General features: G+C 48.6%; 1 protein-coding gene across 1 annotated transcript in view; it reads right to left on the reverse strand.

Moving 5' to 3' along the window:
* Positions 1-6101: 6101 nt before the first annotated feature.
* LOC144511104 (meiosis initiator protein-like) overlaps positions 6102-24900 on the reverse strand; it is a 140074-nt gene continuing 121275 nt past the window's right edge. The window contains exon 14 of the mRNA XM_078241080.1: positions 6102-6381. Coding sequence (XP_078097206.1) covers positions 6102-6381 — 280 coding nt within the window. The remainder of the gene's footprint in view (positions 6382-24900) is intronic.

Here is a 24900-nt window from a genome sequence, read left to right on the forward strand (position 1 = left end):
TAGAGTACATAGGGGAGAAGGAAAGGAGAATATAGTGTTACAGTCATAGCTAGGGTGTAGAGGTGTAAGGTGGATTATCCATCTAACACCTCTACACATTATTAGGCCCCTAATTATTTTATAAACCTCTATAAGATCACCCCTAAACCTCCTACGCTCCAGGGAAAAAAGTCCCAGTCTATCCAGCCTTTCCTTATAACTCAAGCCACCAAGTCCCGGTAGCATCCTAGTAAATCTTTTCTGCACTCTTTCTAGTTTAATTAAATCCTTTCTGTAATAGAGCAACGAGAACTGTACACAGTATTCCAAATATGGCCTTACCACTGTCTTGTACAACTTCAACAAGACGTCCCAACTCCTGTATTCAATGTTTTGACCAATGAAACCAAGCATGCCGAATGCCTTCTTCACCACTCTGTCCACCTGTGACTCCACTTTCAAAGAGCTATGAACATGTACCCCTAGATCTCTTTGTTCTGTAACTCTCCCCAACGCCCTACCATTAACTGAGTAAGTCCTGCCCTGGTTCAATCTACCAAAATGCATCACGCCGTATTTATCTAAATTAAACTCCATCCGCCATTCGTCAGCCCACTGGCCCAATTGATCAAGATCCCGTTGCAATCGGAGATAACTTTCTTCACTGTCCATTATGCCACCAATCTTGGTGTCATCTGCAAACTTACTAACCATGCCTCCTATATTCTCATCCAAATCATTAAAGTAAATGACAAATAACAGTGGACCCAGCACCGATCCTTGAGGCACACCGTTGGTCACAGGTCTCCAGTTTGAAAAACAACTCTCTACAACCACCTGTCAAGAAGCCAATTTTGTATCCATTTGGATACCTCACCCTGGATCCTGTGAAATTTAATCTTATGGAACAACCTACCATGTGGTAGGTTGTCAAGGCCTTGTCAAGGCAAGGCCTTGTCAAAGGCCTTGCTAAAGTCCATGTAGACAACATCAACTGCACTGCCCTCATCTACCTTCTTGGTTATCCCTTCAAAAAACTCAATCAAATTTGTGAGACATGATTTTCCACTCACAAAGCCATGCTGATTGTCCCTAATCAGTCCTTGCCTCTCTAAATGCCTGTAGATCCTGTCTCTCAAAATAACTTCCAACAATTTACCCACCACAGATGTGAGGCTCACCGGCCTGCAGTTCCCAGGCTTTTCCCTGCAGCCATTCATAAAGAACCAGTCAGGACAAGAGCTGAGCAATTAAAAACAGCCCACATCCTGAACGACAGAAGGGACGAGGTTGATAAGTATTATTTTGACCACATAGGCAGCAGCACAGAGCGAGGAAGCTGGCGACTTAGAAAGCACAGCCCCGGGTGGGTGTATACCTCATCAAAATCTCACAGAATTGTTCTGGTGCAGAAGGAGGCCATTTGGCCCATCATGTCTGTACCGCCTCTCCAAACGAGCATCATGACCTAGTGCCATTCTCTTGCCTTCTCCCCCGTTCCCCCCCACCCCCCCCCCCCCCCGCTCCACCCCCCCACACACTCCTGCACATTGTTTCTATTCAGATAATCATCTCACGTCCCCCTGAATGCCTTGATTGAACCTGTCTCCGGGTTTCCTCCCACAGTCCGAAGATGTGCAGATTTGGTGGATTGGCCATGCTAAATTGCCCCTTAGTGTCCAAAGATGTGCGGGTTAGATGGATTGGCCATGTTAAATTGCCCCTTAGTGTCCAAAGATGTGCGGGTTGGGTGGATTGGCCATGCTAAATTGCCCCTTTGTGTCCAAAGATGTGTAGGTTAGGTGGATTGGCCATGCTAAATTGCCCCTTAGTGTCCAAAGATGTGCAGGTGGGTGTATTGGCCATGCTAAATTGCCCCTTAGTGTCCAAAGATGTGCAGGTTAGGTGGATTGGCCATGCTAAATTTCCCCTTAGTGTCCAAAGATGTGCGGGTTAGATGGATTGGCCATGCTAAATTGCCTCTTAGTGTCCAAAGATGTGTAGGTTTGGTGGATTGGCCATGCTAAATTGCCCCTTAGTGTCCAAAGATGTGCGGGTTAGGTGGATTAGCCATGTTAAATTGCCCCTTAGTGTCCAAAGATGTGCAGGTTGGGTGGATTGGCCATGCTAAATTGCCCCTTAGTGTCCAAAGATGTGTAGGTTAGGTGGATTGGCCATGCTAAATTGCCCCTTATTGTCCAAAGATGTGTAGGTTAGGTGGATTGGCCATGCTAAATTGTCCCTTAGTGTCCAAAGATGTGCAGGTTAGGTGGATTGGCCATGCTAAATTGCCCCTTAGTGTCCAAAGATGTGCAGGTTGGGTGGATTGGCCATGCTAAATTGCCCCTTATTGTCCAAAGATGTGTAGGTTAGGTGGATTGGCCATGCTAAATTGTCCCTTAGTGTCCAAAGATGTGCAGGTTAGGTGGGTTGGCCATGCTAAATTGCCCCTTAGTGTCCAAAGAGGTGCAGGTTAGGTGGATTGGCCATGCTAAATTGCCCCTCAGTGTCCAAAGATGTGCGGGTTAGGTGGATTGGCCATGCTAAATTGCCCCTTAGTGTCCAAAGATGTGCAGGTTAGGTGGATTGGCCATGCTAAATTGCCCCTCAGTGTCCAACGATGTGCGGGTTAGGTGGATTGGCCATGCTAAATTGCCCTTTAGTGTCCAAAGATGTGCGGGTTGGGTGGATTGGCCATGCTAAATTGCCCCTTATTGTCCAAAGATGTGTAGGTTAGGTGGATTGGCCATGCTAAATTGCTCCTTAGTGTCCAAAGATGTGCGGGTTGGGTGGATTGGCCATGCTAAATTGCCCCTTAGTGTCCAAAGATGTGCGGGTTGGGTGGATTGGCCACGCTAAATTGCTCCTTAGTGTCCAAAGATGTGCGGGTTGGGTGGATTGGCCATGCTAAATTGCTCCTTAGTGTCCAAAGATGTGCGGGTTCGGTGGATTGGCCATGCTAAATTGCTCCTTAGTATCCAAAGATGTGCGGGTTGGGTGGATTGGCCATGCTAAATTGCCCCTTAGTGTCCAAAGATGTGCAGGTTTGGTGGATTGGCCATGGTAAATTGCCCCCTACCCAGCACTTCTTTCGAACTGTGGGAGGAAACCGGAGCGCCCGGAGGAAACCCACGCAGACACACGGGGGAAGAACGTGCAGACTCCACACAGACAGTGACCCAAGCCGGGAATCGAACCCAGGTCCCCGGCGCTGTGAGGCAGCAGTGCTAACCACTGCGCCACCGTGATGCCCTTCCAGCACTCAAGAAACAATACTTCTCACTGTATCCCAATACTTGTGACAATAACAATAAATCAAATCAAATCAAATCAAATCTGATGATTAACCCTCCATCCTTCCGTCCCAGGGTTCACTCCATTCCCCGAAGCATTTTGTTTTAACTCAACATAAGAATGAAACGTAAAAGCTTCAAGAGGTTAAATCCCTGCTTCAACAATTGGAAATATATCCCTAAATCGGTCGAGTGGTCTCGCATTTGCCCCTTCCCCTTTTATTTTGTCCATTTTGGGTTTTTGTCTCGTCACTAATATAATTTCCCTTGAACTAAATTCCTCATTTTAATCTATGAATAGTCTTACTCGGGGTCAGCTGGTTTCCTCATGGCATCCAATGCTGAGCTTTGCATTTTACTTCCCTCTGCGTGAGAACAGTTTCTGATGATGGGGGGGATCTGTTCAGATTGCACACAGTCCATAGTGACCTCGCTTTCCCACGTCCAGCTGACACAGAGTCACCTCGAACTGCTGTCCGTACAGCACTCCGAGTCTCCCACTGCCCATCAGACTGACCTACTGACCCTGAAACCAACCCACTGCCTCTGAAACTGACCTGCTGATCCTGAAACTGACCCACTGGCCATCAAACTGACCCACTGACCCTTAAGCTGATCCAACGACTCTGAAACTGACCCACTGACCATCAAACTGACCCACTGACCCTGACATGGACCCACTGACCCTGAAACTGACCCACTGACCATCAAACTGACCTACTGACCATCAAACTGACCCACTGACCCTGACACGGACCCACTGACCCTTAAACTGATCCAGCGACTCTGAAACTGACCCACTGACCATCAAACTGACCCACTGACCCTGACACGGATCACTAACCCAAAGAATGACCCACTGACCAGCAAACTGACCCACTGACCCTGAAACTGACCCACTGACCAGCAATCTGACCCACTGACCCTGAAACTGACCAATTGACCCTGAAACTGACCCACTGACCCTGAAACTGACCACTGACCCAAAAAATGACCCACTGACCCTGACACACTGACCTTGAAATGGATCCATTGAGCCTCAAACCAACATACTGACCCTGAAACTGACCCACCGACACTGACCCACTGACCCGGACACTGACCCATTGACCCTGAAACTGACCCACTGACACTAAAACCAATCCAGCGAACCTGAAACTGACTCACTGACACTAAAACCAATCCAGCGAACCTGAAACTGACTCACTAGCCCTGAAACGCTGACCACTGACCCTGAAACTGGCCCAATGACCCTGAAACTGATCCACTGACCCTTAAACTGACCCACTGAACCTGAAACTGGCCCATTGACCCACTGACCCTTAAACTGACTCACTGACCCTGAAACTGGCCCATTGACCCTGAAATTGACCCACTGACCTTGAAACTGACCCATTGACCAATAAACTGGCCCAGAAACTGACCCATTGACCAATAAACTGGCCCACTGACCCTGAAACTGACCCACTGACCCTGAAACTGGCCCACTGACCCTGAAACTGGCCCACTGACCATCAAACTGGTCCACTGACCCTCAAACTGACCCAATGATCCTGACACTGACTCACTGACCCTGAAACTGACCCACTGACCCTGAAACTGGTCCAGTGACCCCAGAAATTAGAGGATTAGGGTGGTCAGTTTAGCTCAGTTGGCGGGACAGCTGGTTAGTGATGCAGAGCGACACCAACAGCACGGGTTCGATTCCCACATCGGCTGAGGTTGTCCATAGTGGTCCTACCTTCTCAACCTTGCACACTCGCCTGAGGTGTGGTGAGCCTCGGGTTAAGTTCCCACCAGTCAGCTCTCTCCCCTCAGAGGAGAGAGCAGCCTCTGGTCATCTGGAACTGTACTGACCTTCCATTTCAGTAACTTGGGCTTCTTAGGTTCTAAAGGGCTGGGGTGCCGTGATCATTTCTGATGCCTAGGTCGATGCTGGGTGGTCCGTCCAGTTTAATTCCTTTTTATTGTTCTGTAGCGGCTGGATATAACTGAGTGTCTCGCTCGGCCATTTCAGAGGGGCAATTAAGTGTCAATCAAACGGCTGTGGGTCTGGAGTCACATGTAGGCCAGACCGGGTAAGGACAGCAGATTTCCTTCCCGAAAGGGAACCAGATGGGTTTTTCCGACAATGGTTTCATGGTCGTCAATGGATTCTTAATTCCAGATTTTTTCCATGGAATTCAAATTTCACCATCTGCTGTGGTGGGATTCGAACCCGGGTCCCCAGATCATTCCCCTGGGTCTCTAGATTACTAGCCCAGTGACAATACCACCGTGCTACCCTAGCAAGCCACTCAAGGGCCAGTTAGTAATGGGCAACAATCATAGAACAATCATAGAATCTACAGTGCAGGAGGAGGCCATTCAGCCCATCAAGTCAGCACCGACCACAATCCCACCCAGGCCCTATCCTCATAACCCCATGCATTTACCATAGCTAGTCCCCCTGACACTAAGGGGCAATTTAGCATGGCCAATTCACCCTAACCCGCACATCTTTGGACTATGGGAGGAAACTGGAGCACCCAGAGGAAACCCACGCAGACACGGGGAGAATATGCAGACTCCACACAGACACAGTGACCCAAGCCAGGAATCAAACCCGGGTCTCTGGCGCTGTGAGGTAACCTGGTGTTGTTAAACTTCTTGCTGTGAGGCGGCAGTGCTAACCACTGTGCCACTGTGCTGCCTACAAATATTTGCCTTGCCAGTGACATCCACATCACTGGGTCAAAACCTAACAGCACAGTGGGTGTACCTTCACCCCATGGACTGCAGCGGCAACAGCTCAACTCAATTCCATGTAAAACCACCAGATAACATTGATTACTTCAACCAAACCTCAGAATCTTTCTCCTCTTGGACTTTCCCTGAGCAGAGGTGTTTGAACGGTAGATTTCCAGTGTGGGTTGGGGTTTCCCCTTGAAGGGTGACTGGCAGAAAAATGGGAAAACTCGGCGCTCCATTTTTAACCAGGTGTAACCTTGGCCGGAGGTTTCTGGATCCAGCTGCCTCACTGGTCTGTGAAAGGTCGGTCGCAGAGAGGCAGTCTTGTCCTCCCTCTCTGATTGTATTAGCTATGTGTCCGTACTGCGCATCTCCAATGCTGAAGGCACAAAGCCAATAGCACCAATTACCACCAGCAATCAAACAGCGCTTTTCATTTCGCTCTCGAAGAGACGGCACGGTGGCACAGTGGTTAGCACTGCGGCCTCACAGCGCCAGGGACCCGGGTTCAAATCCTGGCCTTGGATCACTGGCTGTGTGGAGTTTGCACATTCTCCCTGTGTCTGCGTGGGTTTCCTCTGGGTGCTCTGGTTTCCTCCCACAGTCCAAAGATGTGCGGGTTAGGGTGAATTGGCCATGCTAAATTGCCCCTTAGTGTCGGGGGGACTAGCTAGGGTAAATGCATGGGGTTGTGAGGTTTTGGTCAGGGTGGGATTGTGGTCGGTGCAGACTCGATAGGCCGAATGGCCTCCTTCTGTACTGTAGGATTCAATGATTTTATGACTCTAACCTGCACATCTTTGGACACTAAGGGGCAATTTAGCACGGCCAATCCACCTAATCTGCACATCTTTAGACTCTAAGGGGCAATTTAGCATGGCAAATCCACCTAGCCCACACCTTTGGACACTAAGGGGCAATTTAGCATGGCCAATCCACCTAACCTACATCTTTGGACACTAAGGGGCAATTTAGCATGGCCAATCCACCTAACCTGCACATCTTTGGACACTAAGGGGCAATTTAACATGGTCAATCCACCTAACCTGCACATCTTTGGACACTAAGGGGCAATTTAGCATGGCAAATCCACCTAGCCCACACCTTTGGACACTAAGGGGCAATTTAGCATGGCCAATCCACCTAACCTACATCTTTGGACACTAAGGGGCAATTTAGCATGGCCAATCAACCTAACGTGCACATCTTTGGACACTAAGGGGCAATTTAACATGGTCAATCCACCTAACCTACATCTTTGGACACTAAGGGGCAATTTAGCATGGCCAATCCACCTAACCTGCACATCTTTGGACACTAAGGGGCAATTTAACATGGTCAATCCACCTAACCTGCACATCTTTGGACACTAAGGGGCAATTTAACATGGCCAATCAACCTAACCCGCATATCTTTGGACACTATGAGACAATTTAGCATGGCCAATCCACCTAACCTACATCTTTGGACACTAAGGGACAATTTAGCATGGCCAATCCACCTAACCTGCACATCTTTCGACTGTGGGAGGAAACCGGAGCACCCAGAGGAAACCCACGCAGACACGGGGAGAATGTGCAAACTCCACACAGCCAGTGACCCAAGGCCAGGATTTGAACCCGGGTCCCTGGCGCTGTGAAGCCAGAGTGCTAACCACTATGCTACCGTGCCGCCTCTTCGAGAGCGAAATGAAAAGCACTGTTTGATTGCTGGTGGTAATTGGTGCTATTGGCTTTGTGCCTTCAGCATTGGAGATGCGCAGTACGGACACATAGCTAATACAATCAGAGAGGGAGGACAAGACTGCCTCTCTGCGACCGACCTTTCACAGACCAGTGAGGCAGCTGGATCCAGAAACCTCCGGCCAAGGTTACACCTGGTTAAAAATGGAGCGCCGAGTTTTCCCATTTTTCTGCCAGTCACCCTTCAAGGGGAAACCCCAACCCACACTGGAAATCTACCGTTCAAACACCTCTGCTCAGGGAAAGTCCAAGAGGAGAAAGATTCTGCGATTTGGATGAAGTAATCAATGTTATCTGGTGGTTTTACGAGGAATTGAGTTGAGCTGTTGTGTCATTTTAAACAGATTATTATTTCATGGGAAGTGGGCGACGCTGGCTTGGCCCATCTCTAACTCCCCCTTGAGAAGGTGGTGGGTGAGCCGCCATCTTGAACCCGCTGCAGTCCATGGGGTGTAGGTACACCCGCCGTGCTGTTAGGGAGGGAGTTCCAGGGGTTTGACCCAGTGATGTGGATGTCACTGACAAGGTCGGCATTTGTGGGCGGCACAGTGGTTAGCACTGCTGCCTCACAGGTATACGGGTATAAGGTCTAGGAGGGGCTGTTCTCCAGTGCAGGCTCGATGGGCCGAATGGCCTCCTTCTGTAATGAGGGGTTTCTATGATTTCTATGATCGTGGCTTCCCTCGACTCTGACCTCGCTCCCTTCCTCCCGTCATTACATCACTGAATCCCCCACTGGCAACATCCTGGGGGGTCACCACTGAGCAGGAACTCAACTGGACTCACCACGAAGACACAGTGCCTACAAGAGCAGGTCAGAGGCTGGGAATGCTACGGAGAGTAACTCACCTCCTGACTCCCCAAAGCCTGTCCACCATCTACAAGGACACAAGTCAGGAGTGTGATGGAATACTCCCCACTTGCCTGGATGGGTGCAGCTCCAACAACACTCAAGAAGCTCAACACCATCCAGGACAAAGTAACCCCCGCTTCATAGGGACCCCATCCACAAATATCATAAAAGAAATATCATATCAATAAAGGAATAAAAGAATGACCAGGGTGAGGTTAGGGCCGGTCAAGGACAGTAGTGGGAACTTGTGTATGGAGTCAGTAGAGAGAGGCGAGGTGATGAATGAATACTTTTCTTCAGTGTTCACCAAGGAGAGGGGCCATGTTTTTGAGGAAGAGAAGGTGTTACAGGCTAATAGGTTGGAGGAAATAGATGTTCGGAGGGAGGATGTCCTGGCAGTTTTGAATAAACTGAAGGTCGATAAGTCCCCTGGGCCTGATGAAATGTATCCTAGGATTCTTTGGGAGGCAAGGGATGAGATTGCAGAGCCTTTGGCTTTGATCTTTGGGTCCTCGCTGTCCACGGGGATGGTGCCAGAGGACTGGAGAATGGCGAATGTTGTTCCTCTGTTTAAGAAAGGGAATAGAAATGATCCTGGTAATTATAGACCGGTTAGTCTTACTTCGGTGGTTGGTAAATTGATGGAAAAGGTCCTTAGAGATGGGATTTACGACCATTTAGAAAGATGCGGATTAATCCGGGATAGTCAGCACGGAGTCGTGAAGGGCAAGTCGTGCCTCACAAATTTGATAGAATTTTTTGAGGAGGTAACTAAGTGTGTTGATGAAGGTAGGGCAGTTGATGTCATATACATGGATTTTAGTAAGGCGTTTGATAAGGTCCCCCATGGTTGGCTTATGATGAAAGTGAGGAGGTGTGGGATAGAGGGAAAGTTGGCCGATTGGATAGGTAACTGGCTGTCTGATCGAAGTAAGAAGTTTAACAACACCAGGTTAAAGTCCAACAGGTTTATTTGGTAGCAAAAGCCACACAAGCTTTCGGAGCTCCAAGCCCCTTCTTCAGGTGAGGGGGAATTCTGTTCACAAACAGAGCATATAAAGACACAGACTCAATTTACATGAATAATGGTTGGAATGCGAATACTTACAACTAATCAAGTCTTTCAGTATTGTTGTAAGTATTCGCATTCCAACCATTATTCATGTAAATTGAGTCTGTGTCTTTATATGCTCTGTTTGTGAACAGAATTCCCACTCACCTGAAGAAGGGGCTTGTGGCTCCGAAAGCTTGTGTGGCTTTTGCTACCAAATAAACCTGTTGGACTTTAACCTGGTGTTGTTAAACTTCTTACTGTGTTTACCCCAGTCCAACACCAGCATCTCCACATCATGCCTGATCGAAGACAGAGGGTGGTGGTGGATGGAAAATTTTCGGATTGGAGGCAGGTTGCTAGCGGAGTGCCGCAGGGATCAGTGCTTGGTCCTCTGCTCTTTGTGATTTTTATTAATGACTTAGAGGAGGGGGCTAAAGGGTGGATCAGTAAATTTGCTGATGACACCAAGATTGGTGGAGTAGTGAATGAGGTGGAGGGCTGTTGTAGGCTGCAAAGAGACATAGATAGGATGCAAAGCTGGGCTGAAAAATGGCAAATGGAGTTTAACCCTGATAAATGTGAGGTGATTCATTTTGGTAGGACTAATTTAAATGTGGATTACAGGGTCAAAGGTAGGGTTCTGAAGACTGTGGAGGAACAGAGAGATCTTGGGGTTCATATCCACAGATCTCTAAAGGTTGTCACTCAAGTGGATAGAGCTGTGAAGAAGGCCTATAGTGTGTTAGCTTTTATTAACAGGGGGTTGGAGTTTAAGAGCCGTGGGGTTATGCTGCAACTGTACAGGACCTTGGTGAGACCACATTTGGAATATTGTGTGCAGTTCTGGTCACCTCACTATAAGAAGGATGTGGAAGCGCTGGAAAGAGTGCAGAGGAGATTTACCAGGATGCTGCCTGGTTTGGAGGGTAGGTCTTATGAGGAAAGGTTGAGGGAGCTAGGGCTGTTCTCTCTGGAGCGGAGGAGGCTGAGGGGAGACTTAATAGAGGTTTATAAAATGATGAAGGGGATAGATAGAGTGAACGTTCAAAGACTATTTCCTCGGGTGGATGGAGGTATTACAAGGGGGCATAACTATAGGGTTCGTGGTGGGAGATACAGGAAGGATATCAGAGGTAGGTTCTTTACGCAGAGAGTGGTTGGGGTGTGGAATGGACTGCCTGCAGTGATAGTGGAGTCAGACACTTTAGGAACATTTAAGCGGTTATTGGATAGGCACATGGAGCACACCAGGATGATAGGGAGTGGGATAGCTTGATCTTGGTTTCAGATAAAGCTCGGCACAACATCGTGGGCCGAAGGGCCTGTTCTGTGCTGTACTGTTCTATGTTCTATGTTCTATCATTGGGTCGTGAATGTAGCCCAGTCCATCACGCAAACCAGCCTCCCATCCATTGACTCCATCTACACTTCCCGCTGCCTCGGAAAAGCAGCCAGCATAATCAAGGACCCACGCACCCTGGACATACTTTCTTCCACCTTCTTCCGTCGGGAAAAAGATACAAAAGTCTGAGGTCACGTACAACGAACTCAAAAACAGCTACTTCCCTGCTGCCATCAGACTTTTGAATGGACCTACCTCGCACTAAGTTGATCTTTCTCTACACCCTAGCTATGACTGTAACACTACATTCTGCACTCTCTCCTTTCCTTCTCTATGAACTGTATGCTTTGTCTGCATAGCACACAAGAAACAATACTTTGCACTGTATCCCAATACATGTGAGAATAATAAATCAAATCAGATCAAATCCACTCCCTCCACCACCGACGCTCAGTAGCAGCAGTGTGTACTATCTACAAGATGCACTGCAACAACTCACCAAAGATCCTTAGACAGCACCTTCCAAACCCACCACCACTTCCATCTAGAAGGACAAAGGCAGCAGATACTTGGGGGACACCATCACCTGCAAGTTCCTCTCCGAGCCACTCACCACCCTGACTTGGAAATATATCGGCCGTTCCTTTGCAGTCACTGGGCCAAAACCCTGGAATTCTCTCCCTAATGGCATTGTGGGTCAACCCACAGAACATGGACTGCAGCGATTCAAGAAGGCAGCTCACCACCACCTTCTCAAGGGCAACTAGGGATGGGCAATAAATGCTGTAAGAAGTTTAACAACACCAGGTTAAAGTCCAACAGGTTTATTTGGTAGCAAAAGCCACAAGCTTTCGGAGCGCTGCTCCTTCGTCAGGTGAGTGGGAATTCTGTTCACAAACAGGGCATATAAAGACACAAACTCAATTTACAGAATAATGATTGGAATGCGAGTCTTTACAGCTAATCAAGTCTTAAAGGTACAATGTTTTTGTCTGTAAATTGTCTGTAAATTGAGTTTGTGTCTTTATATGCCCTGTTTGTGAACAGAACTCCCGCTCACCTGACGAAGGAGCAGCGCTCCGAAAGCTAGTGGCTTTTGCTACCAAATAAACCTGTTGGACTTTAACCTGGTGTTGTTAGACTCCTTACTGTGTTTACCCCAGTCCAACGCCGGAATCTCCACATCAATAAATGCTGGCCAGCCGGCGACACCCATGCCCCATGAATTAATGTAAAAAAACCTCCTCCAGTTCCTTCTGCTGCCGTTGGATTTAGGCCTCTTGTTTCTCTCTATCTTTTTTGTTTGGATGTTGTGTAGTGAAGCGAAGAAGGGCTCAAACTCTGCTCAGTGAAGCAACAAATAACGATGGAGCTTGCAGAGAAAGGAGAAAGGTCTGAAGTTCCATCGGCCCAAAACTCTGACTCAAGGGGCAAGCCCAGGCAAGTCTGGGTGAGTCCCCAACTCGGGCTCCCAATTGGACCAGTGGCCCTTTTAGGGAAATGCCTCATAAAAGACTATGATGGTAGTTCCATAGAATCATAGAATCCCTACAGTGCAGAAGAGGCCATTTGGCCCATCGGGTCTACGCCAACTGTCTGACAGAATATCTTACCCAGGCCTTCTCCCCCACCCTAACCTGGTAACCCCACACATTTAGCATGGCCAATCTACCTAACCCACATATCTTTGGACAGTAAGGGGCAATGTACCATGGCCAATCCACCTAACCCACATATCTTTGTACACTAAGGGGCAATTTAGCATGGCCAATGAGATCGCAGTGGCACTGCTGCCTCACAGCACCAGGGACTTGCGTTCGATTCCCGGCTTCGGTCACTGTCTGTGTGAAGTTTGCACGTTCTCCCCGTGTCTGCGTGGGATTCCTCTGGGTGCTCCGGTTTCCGCCCACAGTCCAAAGATGTGCAGGTTAGGTGGATTGGCCGTGTTAAATTCTCCCTCAGTGTACCTGAACAGGTGCCGGAGTGTGGCGACTAGGGGATTTTCACAGTAACTTCATTGCGGTGTTAATGTAAGCCTACTTGTGACACTAATAAATAAACTTCTTAAAACCTAACCTGCACATCTTTGGACACTAAGGGGCAATTTAGCATGGCCAATCCACCTAACCTGCACATCTTTGGACACTAAGGGGCAATTTAGCATGGCCAATCCCCCTAACCTGCACATCTTTGGAGTGTGGGAGGAAACCAGAGCACCCGGAGGAAACCCACGCAGACACAGGGAGAATATGCAGACTCCACACAGACAGTGACCCAAGTCGGGAATCGAACTCGGGTCCCTGGCACTGTGAAGCAGCCGTGATAACCACTGTGCCACCGTGCCACCCAAATCATGAGGGGCGTTCTTCAAGCGAGTGGAGATAAAACTGTTTTCAGCGGCAGAGGGACACAAATCCAAGATAATTTGCACAAGAACCCATGGAGACACGAGGAGACATGTTAAGAAGATTGGAAATAGGAGCAGGAGTAGGCCATTCAGCCCTTCGACCTGTTCTGCCATTCAATAGCCAATCTTGTCCTTCGATAAGACTTTCCTGCATTATTCCCCATAGCCCTTGATGTTTTTACGTGGTAGAAATTTATTGATGGGTGTTTTGAGCGACTTCACAACCCTCTGGAGGCAGATATTCTAAAGCTTCACAGCCTCGACTGCGAAAGCAATTTCTATTTTATTTCCGGCATCCGCAGTAGGTTCGACAGAGATGGTGCGGTGGAGGTGCAATGCTGAATGGAAAGTGATGAATGTCCCATAGAATATGACGGAATGATTTTATAAGGTCAGATCACCCGATGTGGCGTTACTCTCAGCTGTCATGCTGTGTCTGAAATCTGGGTGCCGCACAGGAAGGGCCCAGACACACAATCACCAGCCCAAACCACAGCTTCCTATTCATGCTGTCTGTGGCAAAGTCTGCAAGACAAAGTCTGCACTTCAACCTGGTGGCTTCATTGTAAGATCTGACGGGATGGAATTAATGACTCCCCGACTGAGAAATCCGCTATTGTGAAGGAGAGGTGGGGAAAAAAACAAGAGAGAGACGGTGAGAGGAAGGCAGCAGAGAGAGAGAGAGAGAGCGAAATGGAGAGAGGGAGAGAGAGAGAGAAATGGAGACAGAGAGAGAAATGGAGAGAGGGAAGCTAAGAGAGAGAGAGAGAATGAAACAGAGGGAGAGAGAGAGAGAGAGAAATAGGGAGAGAGAGATAAAGAGGGAGAGAGAGAAATGGAGAGAGGGAAGCTAAGAGAGAGAGAGAATGAAATAGAGAGAGGGGGAGAGAAGGGGATGATCTTACTGAGGCCAGTCTCCTGTCACTAGTCACTCGCTATTTATCATAGAAACCCTACAGCACAGAAAGAGGCCATTCAGCCCATCGAGTCTGCACCGACCACAATCCCACTCAGGCCCTACCCCCATATCCCTACATATTTACCCACTAATCCCTCTAATCTATGCATCTCAGGACACTAGGGGCAATTTTAGCATGGCCAATCAACCTAACCTGCACATCTTTGGACTGTGGGAGGAAACCGGAGCACCCGGAGGAAACCCATGCAGACACGGGGAGAATGTGCAAACTCCACACAGACAGTGACCCAAGCCGGGAATCGAACCCAGGTCCCTGGAGCTGTGAAGCAGCAGTGCTAACCACCGTGCTACCGTGCCGCCCATCATTTACAGTGATACTTTAACACCTCTCAGCAGCTACAGTGTACTCGTCCTCACTGAGTCTCTCGACTGTCAGCCTGAGTGGAGCCAGCTGGTTTTAAACCCCTGATGCTCCTTCCCTGTTGAACCAGCCTCCACTCACCATCTAGGGGAGCTCGCATTCTATGTCGTCCATGGGGAGATCTATTGATGATCCCCCACAGCCATCAAAACATCCCTCCGCCACCCCCCCCCCCCCTCAATGTCCGTTACTGCTCCCTCACCCCTGGGGTCTTTTCCGCCATTTAACAATCGGACAGGGGTCGATGGGAGGCAGGAGCGGATTGGGGGGAGTGTGAAGCAGATTGGAGACCTTTGTTTGGGAGTGTCGCAAAGCCACCCACTCCGGCCCTTGCTGGGGTCTTGCTTCAGTTGGGGTGCCAATCTCTTCCGCTTCCACCTTGGAATCTGTGTCCCAGTCACCCAGGGAGGGGCACGGGTGGGGCTGGCTTCCATTCGAGACTTGGTGCTGGCAGTGACCATCCCCGTGGCTGGGAATGAAGTCTGCGCTAACACGGGCTCCCTACTCCTGAGATGGACCACATCTTTCCTGACAACTTTGCCCTACACTCGGACCTTATAAGACACAGGCCCCGCTTTCACTGTTCTGATCCAGGAAACCCAGAATACAAGAATGAGAGAGAGAATCTGGTGAACTGGTGCAGCAACAATAATCTCTCCCTCAATGTCAACAAAATGAAAGAGATTGTCATCGACTTCAGGAAGCGTAAAGGAGAACATGCCCCTGTCTACATCAACGGGGACAAAGTAGAAATGGTTGAGAGCTTCAGGTTTTTAGGTGTCCAGATCACCAACAACCTGTCCTGGTCCCCCCCATGCCGACACTATAGTTAAGAAAGTCCATCAACTTTCTCAGAAGACTAAGGAAATTTGGCAACAGGCACCGGAGTGTGGCGACTAGGGGATTTTCACAATAACTTCATTGCAATGTTAATGCAAGCCTGCTTGTGGCTAATAAATAAACTTTACTTATGTCAGCTACGACTCTCACCAACTTTTACAGATGCACCATAGAAAGCATTCTTTCTAGTTGTATAAGAACATAAGAACTAGGAGCAGGAATAGGCCATCTGGCCCCTCGAGCCTGCTCCGCCATTCAATAAGATCATGGCTGATCTTTTCGTGAACTCAGCTCCACTTACCCGCCCGCTCACCATAACCCTTAATTCCTTTACTGTTCAAAAATTTATCTATCCTTGCCTTAAAAACATTCAATGAGGTAGCCTCAACTGCTTCACTGGGCAGGGAATTCACAACTCTTTGTGTGAAGAAGTTCCTCCTCAACTCAGTCCTAAATCTGCTTCCCCTTATTTTGAGGCTATGCCCCTTAGTTCTAGTTTCACCTGCCAGTGGAAACAACTTCCTTGCTTCTATCTTATCTATTCCCTTCATAATCTTATATGTTTCTATAAGGTCTCCTCTTATTCTTCTGAATTCCAATGAGTATAGCCCCAGTCTACTCAGTCTCTCCTCATAAGCCAACCCTCTCAACTCCGGAATCAACCTAGTGAATCTCCTCTGCACCCCCTCCAGTGCCAGTATATCCTTTCTCAAGTAAGGAGACCAAAACTGTACACAGCACTCCAGGTGTGGCCTCACCAGCACCTTATACAGCTGCAACATAACCTCGCTGTTTTTAAACTCCATCCCTCTAGCAATGAAGGACAAAATTTCATTTGCCTTCTTAATTACCTGCTGCACCTGCAAACCAACTCCTTGAGATTCCTGCACAAGGACACCCAGGTCCCTCTGCACAGCAGCATGCTGCAATTTTTTACCATGTAAATAATAGTCCATTTTGCTGTTATTCCTACCAAAATGGATGACCTCACATTTACACAATTTGGTATGGGGCTCCTGCGCTGTCCAAGACCGCAAGGAGCTACAAAAGGTCGTGAATGTAGCCCAATCCATCACGCAAACCAGCCTCCCATCCATCGACTCTGTCTACACTTCCTGCTGCCTCGGCAAAGCAGCCAGCATAATCAAGGACCCCACGCACCCCGGACATTCTCTCTTCCACCTTCTTCCGTCGGGAAAAAGATACAAAAGTCTGACGTCGCGTACCAACTGACTCAAGAACAGCTCCTTCCCTGCTGCCGTCAGACTTTTGAATGGACCTACCTCGCATTAAGTTGATCTTTCTCTACACCCTAGCTATGACTGTAACACTACATTCTGCACTCACTCCTTTCCTTCTCTATGAACGGTATGTTTTGTCTGCATAGCGCGCAAGAAACAATACTTTTCACTGTATACTAATACATGTGACAATAATAAATCAAATCAAAAATCAAATCAAAACCATCCCCAGACTTCCTCAGGTGGACTAAGTCACTGGTTTTGAACATTCTTTCTGTCCTTGCAGAATCGTAGTTCTTCTCCTGAATGTCTTGTTGGGACTCCCTCCCCACCAGGTTTGGGAACAGTTAGCCTAGTCTTGTCCGAAGTCTCCGTCCCATTGACAATTCTACTGGGGCGATTCCTGTTGCTGTCTAGACAGTGTCTGACTCCACTATCACTGCAGGCAGTCCACTCCACACCCCAACCACTCGCTGCGTAAAGAACCTACCTCTGATATCCTTCCTATATCTCCCACCACGAACCCTATAGTTATGCCCCCTTGTAATAGCTCCATCCACCCGAGGAAATAGTCTTTGAACGTTCACTCTATCTATCCCCTTCATCATTTTATAAACCTCTATTAAGTCTCCCCTCAGCCTCCTCCGCTCCAGAGAGAACAGCCCTAGCTCCCTCAACCTTTCCTCATAAGACCTACCCTCCAAACCAGGCAGCATCCTGGTAAATCTCCTCTGCACTCTTTCCAGCGCTTCCACATCCTTCTTATAGTGAGGTGACCAGAACTGCACACAATATTCCAAATGTGGTCTCACCAAGGTTTCTATGGAAGCTGCGGATTGCTTGTTCAAGCCGAGATCAAAAGTCCGCCCGTTTAGCCAGCTCGTTCGATGACGGGTGATGACAACCCTCCTAATGTCTTTGCTTCCGTTGGAAAGCATGAAGGTCTGAAATTCGGTGCTGGTAAAGGCAGTGCCAATGCCAGAGACCAGTGCCGGAACGTTACCGCCTCGTCCACCTGTGGTTCGTAAGATCCCACCCGAGGGCCAACACAGAATGCCATACCGCGAGCCGCGCCCGTCCCAGAATCCCACCCGTTGGCCTCGAGTGGGATCTTATGAGCCTCGGAAGGACGAGGCAGTGAAAATCCGGCCCAGGACCTCAGGTATTCCACGCCTGCAGAAACGTTGTCCTATTTTCTCAAACGGTATCATGGGGAGTGGTGGAACCACTGTGGGCGGCACGGTGGCACAGTGGGTTAGCACTGCTGCCTCACAGCGCCAGGGAGCCGGGTTCGATTCCCGGCTTGGGTCACTGTGTGGAGTCTGCACATTCTCTCCGTGTCTGCGTGGGTTTCCTCCGGGTGCTCCGGTTTCCTCCCACAATCCGAAAGACGTGCTGGTTAGGTGGATTGGCCATGCTAAATTCTCCCTCAGTGTTACCCGAACAGGCGCCGGAGTGTGGCGACTGGGAGATTTTCACAGTAACTTCATTGCAGTGTTAATGTAAGCCTACTTGTGACGAATAAATGAACTTTACTTTAACCCATGTGATGTATCTCCATCCATTAGGAATGCGCGTCGATCATAATTTAGAACACGGAGCCAAAAAGAGCCCGGTGAAGCCGAATTGGGCTCGCAACCAGGGTCTACCCGGCCAATCCCAGGGAGGCCGAGTGGGAGGGAACTTTGGATTCTCCTGGCACGACTCACACTGCCTGACCAAGTCGATAATGTCTGCGCCAAGGCCGGGCCTCCGTCCAGGGGGTGGCGTGGTGGTTAGCACTGCTGCCTCACAGCGCCAGGGACACGGGTTGGATTCTTGCCTTGCATGTGTATGGTTTCCCCCAGTTAAAAGGCTTCATTTTACGGTATTTCAGCCTAATGTAACTAATTAGGTAGAAATTCGGCATGTGGGGGCGGCACGGTGGCACGGTGGTTAGCGCTGCTGCCTCACAGCGCCAGGGACCTGCGTTCGATTCCCAGCTCGGGTCTGTATGGAGTTCGCACGCTCTTCCCGTGTCTGCGTGGGGGTTTCCTCCGGGTGCTCCGGTTTCCCCCCACAGTCTGGAAGACGTGCTGGTTAGGGGTAGATTGGCCGTGCTAAATTCTCCCTCAGTGTCACCCGAACAGGACTGTGGCGACTAGGGGGAATTTCACAGTAACTTCATCGCAGCGTTAATGTAAGCCTTACTTGTGACTAATAAATAAACTTTTTCTTTTACTTTAAACGTGCTACGCTTTAAGCTAACTTAAGCTCACTCAGCCAGATTTCAAAAGTCAGCTTGGAATTCTGGGTTTGGCTTAGAAAATTGGCTGCATTTGAAAGTGCGATGTTAAGCATGAATGATCCTTCTCATAAACAGGCTTTCTCATGAGGTAAACAACTGCGTTTCATGGTCGCGGATGTCAATTGTTTATGTCATTAGAGACTACTCTTTAATAACAAAGATTGCCGAAAATCTATATTGTTAATAGCAGCTATATGTTGGTGTTCAGTTGCTGTTTTGAATGCTGTATAAGATCATAGAATCATAGATCGTAGAAACCCTACAGTACAGAAAGAGGCCATTCGGCCCATCGAGTCTGCACCGACCACAATCCCACCCAGGCCCATATCCCTACAGATTTACCCACTAATCCCTCTAACCTACTCATCCCAGGACACTAAGGGCAATTTTTTTTAGCATGGCCAATCAACCTAACTCGCACATCTTTGGACTGTGGGAGGAAACCGGAGCACCCGGAGGAAACCCACGCAGACACAGGGAGAATGTGCAAACTCCACACAGACAGTGACCCAAGCCGGGAATCAAACCCAGGTCCCTGGAGCTGTGAAGCAGCAGTGCTAACCGCTGTGCTACCGTGCCGCCCTCAGCTGTTGCCCGTAGCTGGTCTGATCAGTAAGTTCGCAGACGACACAAAAATCGGTGGAGTTGCGGATAGTGAAGAGGATTGTCAGAGGATACAGCAAGATATAGACCGGTCGGAGACTTGGGCGGAGAAATGGCAGATGGAGTTTAATCCGGACAAGTGTGAGATAATGCATTTTGGAAGGTCCAATGCATGTAGGAATTACACAGTAAATGGCAGAACTCTTAGGAGTATTGACAGGCTAGAGAGATCTGGGCGTACATGTCCACCGATCACTGAGAGTGGCAACGCAAGCCCAAGATCACAAGGAACGACAAAAGGTTGTGAATGCAGCCCAATCCATCACCCAAACCAGTCTCCTATCCATTGACTCTGTCTACACTTCCCGCTGCCTCGGCAAAGCAGCCAGCATAATCAAGGACCCCACGCACCCCGGACATTCTCTCTTCCACCTTCTTCCGTCGGGAAAAAGATACGAAAGTCTGAGGTCACGTACCAACCGACTCAAGAACAGCTTCTCCCCTGCTGCCGTCAGACTTTTGAATGGACCTACCTCGCATTAAGTTGATCTTTCTCTACACCCTAGCTATGACTGCAACACTACATTCTGCACTCTCCCCTTTCCTTCTCTATGAACGGTATGCTTTGTCTGTATAGCGCACAAGAAACAATACTTTTCACTGTATACTGATACATGTGACAATAATAAATCAAATCAAATCAAGGTGGTCAAGAAGGCATACAGCATGCTTGCCTTCATCCATAGAACCATAGAAAATTACAGCTCAGAAACAGGCCTTTTGGCCCTTCTTGTCTGTGCCGAACCATTTTTTGCCTAGTCCCACTGACCTGCACTTGGACCATATCCCTCCACACCCCTCTCATCCATGAACCCATCCAAGTTTTTCTTAAATGTTAAAAGTTACCACTTACCATTTACCACTTTATCCGGCAGCTCATTCCACACTCCCACCACTCTCTGCGTGAAGAAGCCCCCCCTAATATTCCCTTTAAACTTTTCTCCTTTCACCCTTAACCCATGCCCTCTGGTTTTTTTCTCCCCTAGCCTCAGTGGAAAAAGCCTGCTTGCATTCACTCTATCTATACCCATCAAAATCTTGTACACCTCTATCAAATCTCCCCTCACTCTTCGATGCTCCAGGGAATAAAGTCCCAACCTATTCAATCTCTCTCTGTAACTCAGCTTCTCAAGTCCCGGCAACATCTTTGTGAACCTTCTCTGCACTCTTTCAACCTTATTTACATCCTTCCTGTAACTAGGTGACCAAAACTGTACATAATACTCTAAATTCGGCCTCACCAATACCTTATATAACCTTACCATAACACTCCAACTTTTATACTCGATACTCCAATTTATAAAGGCCAATGTACCAAAAGCACTCTTTACGACCCTATCCACCTGTGACGTCACTTTTAGGGAATTCTGTACCTGTATTCCCAGGTCCCTCTGTTCAACTGCACTCTTCAGAGTCTTACCATTTACCCTGTACGTTCTTCTTTGGTTTGTCCTTCCAAAGTGCAATGTCTCACACTTGTCTGCGTTAAATTCCATTTGCCATTTTTCAGCCCATTTTTTTAGCTGGTCCAAATCCCTCTGCAAGCTTTGAAAACCTTCCTCCAATCTTTGTATCATCAGCAAACTTGCTGATCCAATTTACCACACGATCATCCAGATCATTGATATAGATGACAAACAACAATGGACCCAACACCTATTCTTCGGGGCATTGAGTATAAAAATTGGCAGGCTATGTTGCAGCTGTACAGAACCTTAGTTAGGCCTCATTTAGAATATTGTGTACCATTCTGGTCACCACGCTACCAGAAGGATGTGGATGATTTGGAGAGGGTACAGAAGAGGTTTACCAGGATGTGGCCTTGTCTGGAGGGTATTAGCCATGAGGAGAGGTTGGATAAACTTGGTTTGTTCTCACTGGAACGACGGAGGTTGAGGGGTGACCTGATAGAGGTTTACAAGATTACGAGTGGCATGGACAGGGTGGATAGTCAGATGCTCTTTCCTAGGGTAGAAAAGCCGAGTACTCGGGGACATAGGTTTAAGGTGCGTGGGGGAAAGTTTAGAGGAGATGTGCGAGGCAAGTTTTTTACACAGAGGGTGGTGAATGTCTGGAACGTGCTGCCCGGGGAGGTGGTGGGAGCAGGTACGATAGCGGCATTTAAGGGGCAACTAGACGAACACATGAATAGGATGGGAATGGAAGGATACGGACTCTAAGTGCATACGGTTTTAGTTTAGGCAGGCGTCATGATCGGTGCAGGCTTGGAGGGCCGAAGGGCCTGTTCCTGTGCTGTAGCTTTCTTTGTTTTTTGTTCTTTGTTCTCTCTCTTCCTCTCTCTCTCTCTTACCAGTAAAGTGAATCTCCTTCGCTTTCTGTAAGTCTTCAGTACTATTGCCGGGATGTTATCAGGGGCCCTTTGCGGTATCCAGTGTCTCCAACTGCTTCTTGATATCACCTGGAGTGAATCAACTTGACTGGAGACTGGCATCTGAGATGCTGGGGACCACCGGAGGAAGCTTGAGTCCAATATGGCGGCACGGTGGCACAGTGGGTTAGCGCTGCTGCCTCATGGCGCCAGGGACCCAAGTTCAATTCCTGGCTTGGGTCACTGCCTGTGTGGAGTTTGCACGTTCTCCCCGTGTCTGCCTGGGTTTCCTCCGGGTGCTCCGGTTTCCTCCCACAGTCCAAGGATGTGCGGGTTAGGTTGATTGGCTAAATTGCCCCTTCGTGTCGGGGGGCTAGCAGGGTGGGTACATAGGGTTACGGGCATAGGGCCTGGGTGGAATTGTTGTCTGTGCAGATTCGATGGGCCAAATGGCCTCCTTCTGCACTGTAGGGATTCTATATGTTGATCCCGGCTGGTATTTTCATTTTTGAAATCCCAGGATGGCCGTGGTGTAATTTCCTTACTTGGTGGTTTTAGTTCCGGCAGGCATCATGATCGGCGCAGGCTTGGAGGGCCGAAGGGCCCGTTCCTGTGCGTGGTCTCCTTACTTGAGAAAGGATATACTGGCACTGGAGGGGGTGCAGAGGAGATTCGCTAGGTTGATTCCGGAGTTGAGAGGGTTGGCTTATGAGGAGAGACTGAGTAGACTGGGGCTATACTCATTGGAATTCAGAAGAATGAGGGGGAGATCTTATAGAAACATATAAGATTATGAAGGGAATAGATAAGATAGAAGCAGGGAAGTTGTTTCCACTGGCAGGTGAAACTAGAACTTTGGGGCATAGAATCAAAATAAGGGGAAGCAGATTTAGAGCTGAGTTGAAGAGGAACTTCTTCACACAAAGAGTTGTGAATCTGTGGAATTCCCTGCCTAGTGAAGCAGTTGAGGCTACCTCATTGAATGTTTTTAAGGCAAGGATAGATAAATTTTTGAACAGTAAAGGAATTAAGGGTTATGGTGAGCGGGCGGGTAAGTGGAGCTGAGTCCACGAAAAGATCAGCCATGATCTTATTGAATGGCGGAGCAGGCTCGAGGGCCCCCCCTCCCCCACCCATTGATCCTTCCCTGTTGGTCTCCCTCTCTCTTTGTCACCCTTTCTCCATCTCTCTCCCCCCATTTCTCTCTCTCCTGGTCTACTCCTGCTCCTAGTTCTTATGTCCTTATGTATTTCTATAAGTATCGGACATCGCCCTGGGTGAAGGACAACTACATCGAAACATAGAAACATAGAAGATAGGAGCAGGAGGAGGCTATTCGGCCCTTCGAGCCTGCTCCGCCATTCATCACCATCATGGCTGATCGTCCAACTCAATAGCCTAATCCCGCTTTCTCCCCATAACCTTTGATCCCATTCGTCCCAAGTGCAATATCCAGCCGCCTCTTGAATACATTCAATGTTTTGGCATCAACTCCTTCCTGTGGTAATGAATTCCACAGGCTCACCACTCTTTGGGTGAAGAAATGTCTCCTCACCTCCGTCCTAAATGGTCTACCCTGAATCCTCAGACTGTGACCCCTGGTTCTGGATTCCCCCCACCATCGGGAACATCCTCCCTGCATCTTCCCTGTCTAGTCCTGTTAGAATTTTATAAATCTCTATGAGATCCCCCCCCTCATTCGTCTGAACTCCAGCGAAAACAATCCTAACCGAGTCAATCTCTCCTCGTACATCAGTCCCGCCGTCCCCGGAATCAGCCTGGTAAACCTTGGCTGCATTACTCAGACTGCATGCTCAAAACTGAGCTCCACGTTCTTTGTCCTGACCTCTGAATCCTCCGTGTAATATTATGTTTTTTAAATTTAGATGGGACTGGGTCCTTTTGAGAACAGGCCTTGATTTGTAGCACAGACCCCGGAAAGATGTGCACAAAATTGAGGGTCATCACGACCTCTTCCACAACTAGTGACGAAGCCAGGCTTATGGGCAATGGCAGAGGGAAGAAAAAAACTTACCTTATTCCTCGTTGCCAATGTAACAATCTTACCGAGGCCAATCTTCCATCATCAGTTACCCTTTATTTACAGTGATACCCGAACACCTTTCAGTAGCTAGTGTACAGATCCTTCCCGAGTCTATCAACCGCTGGCCTGAGCTGCTTTTAACCCCCCCTCCCCCACCATTGATCCTTCCCTGTTGGTCTCCCTCTCTCTTTGTCACCCTTTCTCCATCTCTCTCCCCCCATTCTCTCTCTCCCCATTTCTCTCTCTCTCTCTCTCCTCCCCATTTCTCTCTCTCTCTCCCCATTTCTCTCTCTCTCTCTCCCATTTCTCTTCTCTCTCTCCTCTCTCTCTCTCCCCATTTCTCTCTCTCCCCATTCTCTCTCTCTCTCCCCCCATTCTCTCTCTCTCTCTCTCCCCATTTTCTCTCTCTCTCTCCCCCATTTCTCTCTCTCTCTCTCCCCATTTCTCTCTCTCTCTCTCCCCATTTCTCTCTCTCTCTCCCCATTTCTCTCTCTCTCTCCCCATTTCTCTCTCTCTCTCCCCATTTCTCTCCTCTCTCCCCATTTCTCTCTCTCTCTCCCCATTTCTCTCTCTCTCCTCCCCATTTCTCTCTCTCTCTCCCCATTTCTCTCTCTCTCTCTCCCCATTTCTCTCTCTCTCTCTCCCCATTTCTCTCTCTCTCTCCCCATTTCTCTCTCTCTCTCCCCCATTTCTCTGGCTCTCTGGCTCTCTCTCCCCATTTCTCTCTCTCTCCTCCCCATTTCTCTCTCTCCTCCT

The sequence above is a fragment of the Mustelus asterias genome, chromosome 24 (assembly GCF_964213995.1).
Source record: "Mustelus asterias chromosome 24, sMusAst1.hap1.1, whole genome shotgun sequence".
Taxonomy (NCBI): Eukaryota; Metazoa; Chordata; class Chondrichthyes; order Carcharhiniformes; family Triakidae; genus Mustelus; species Mustelus asterias.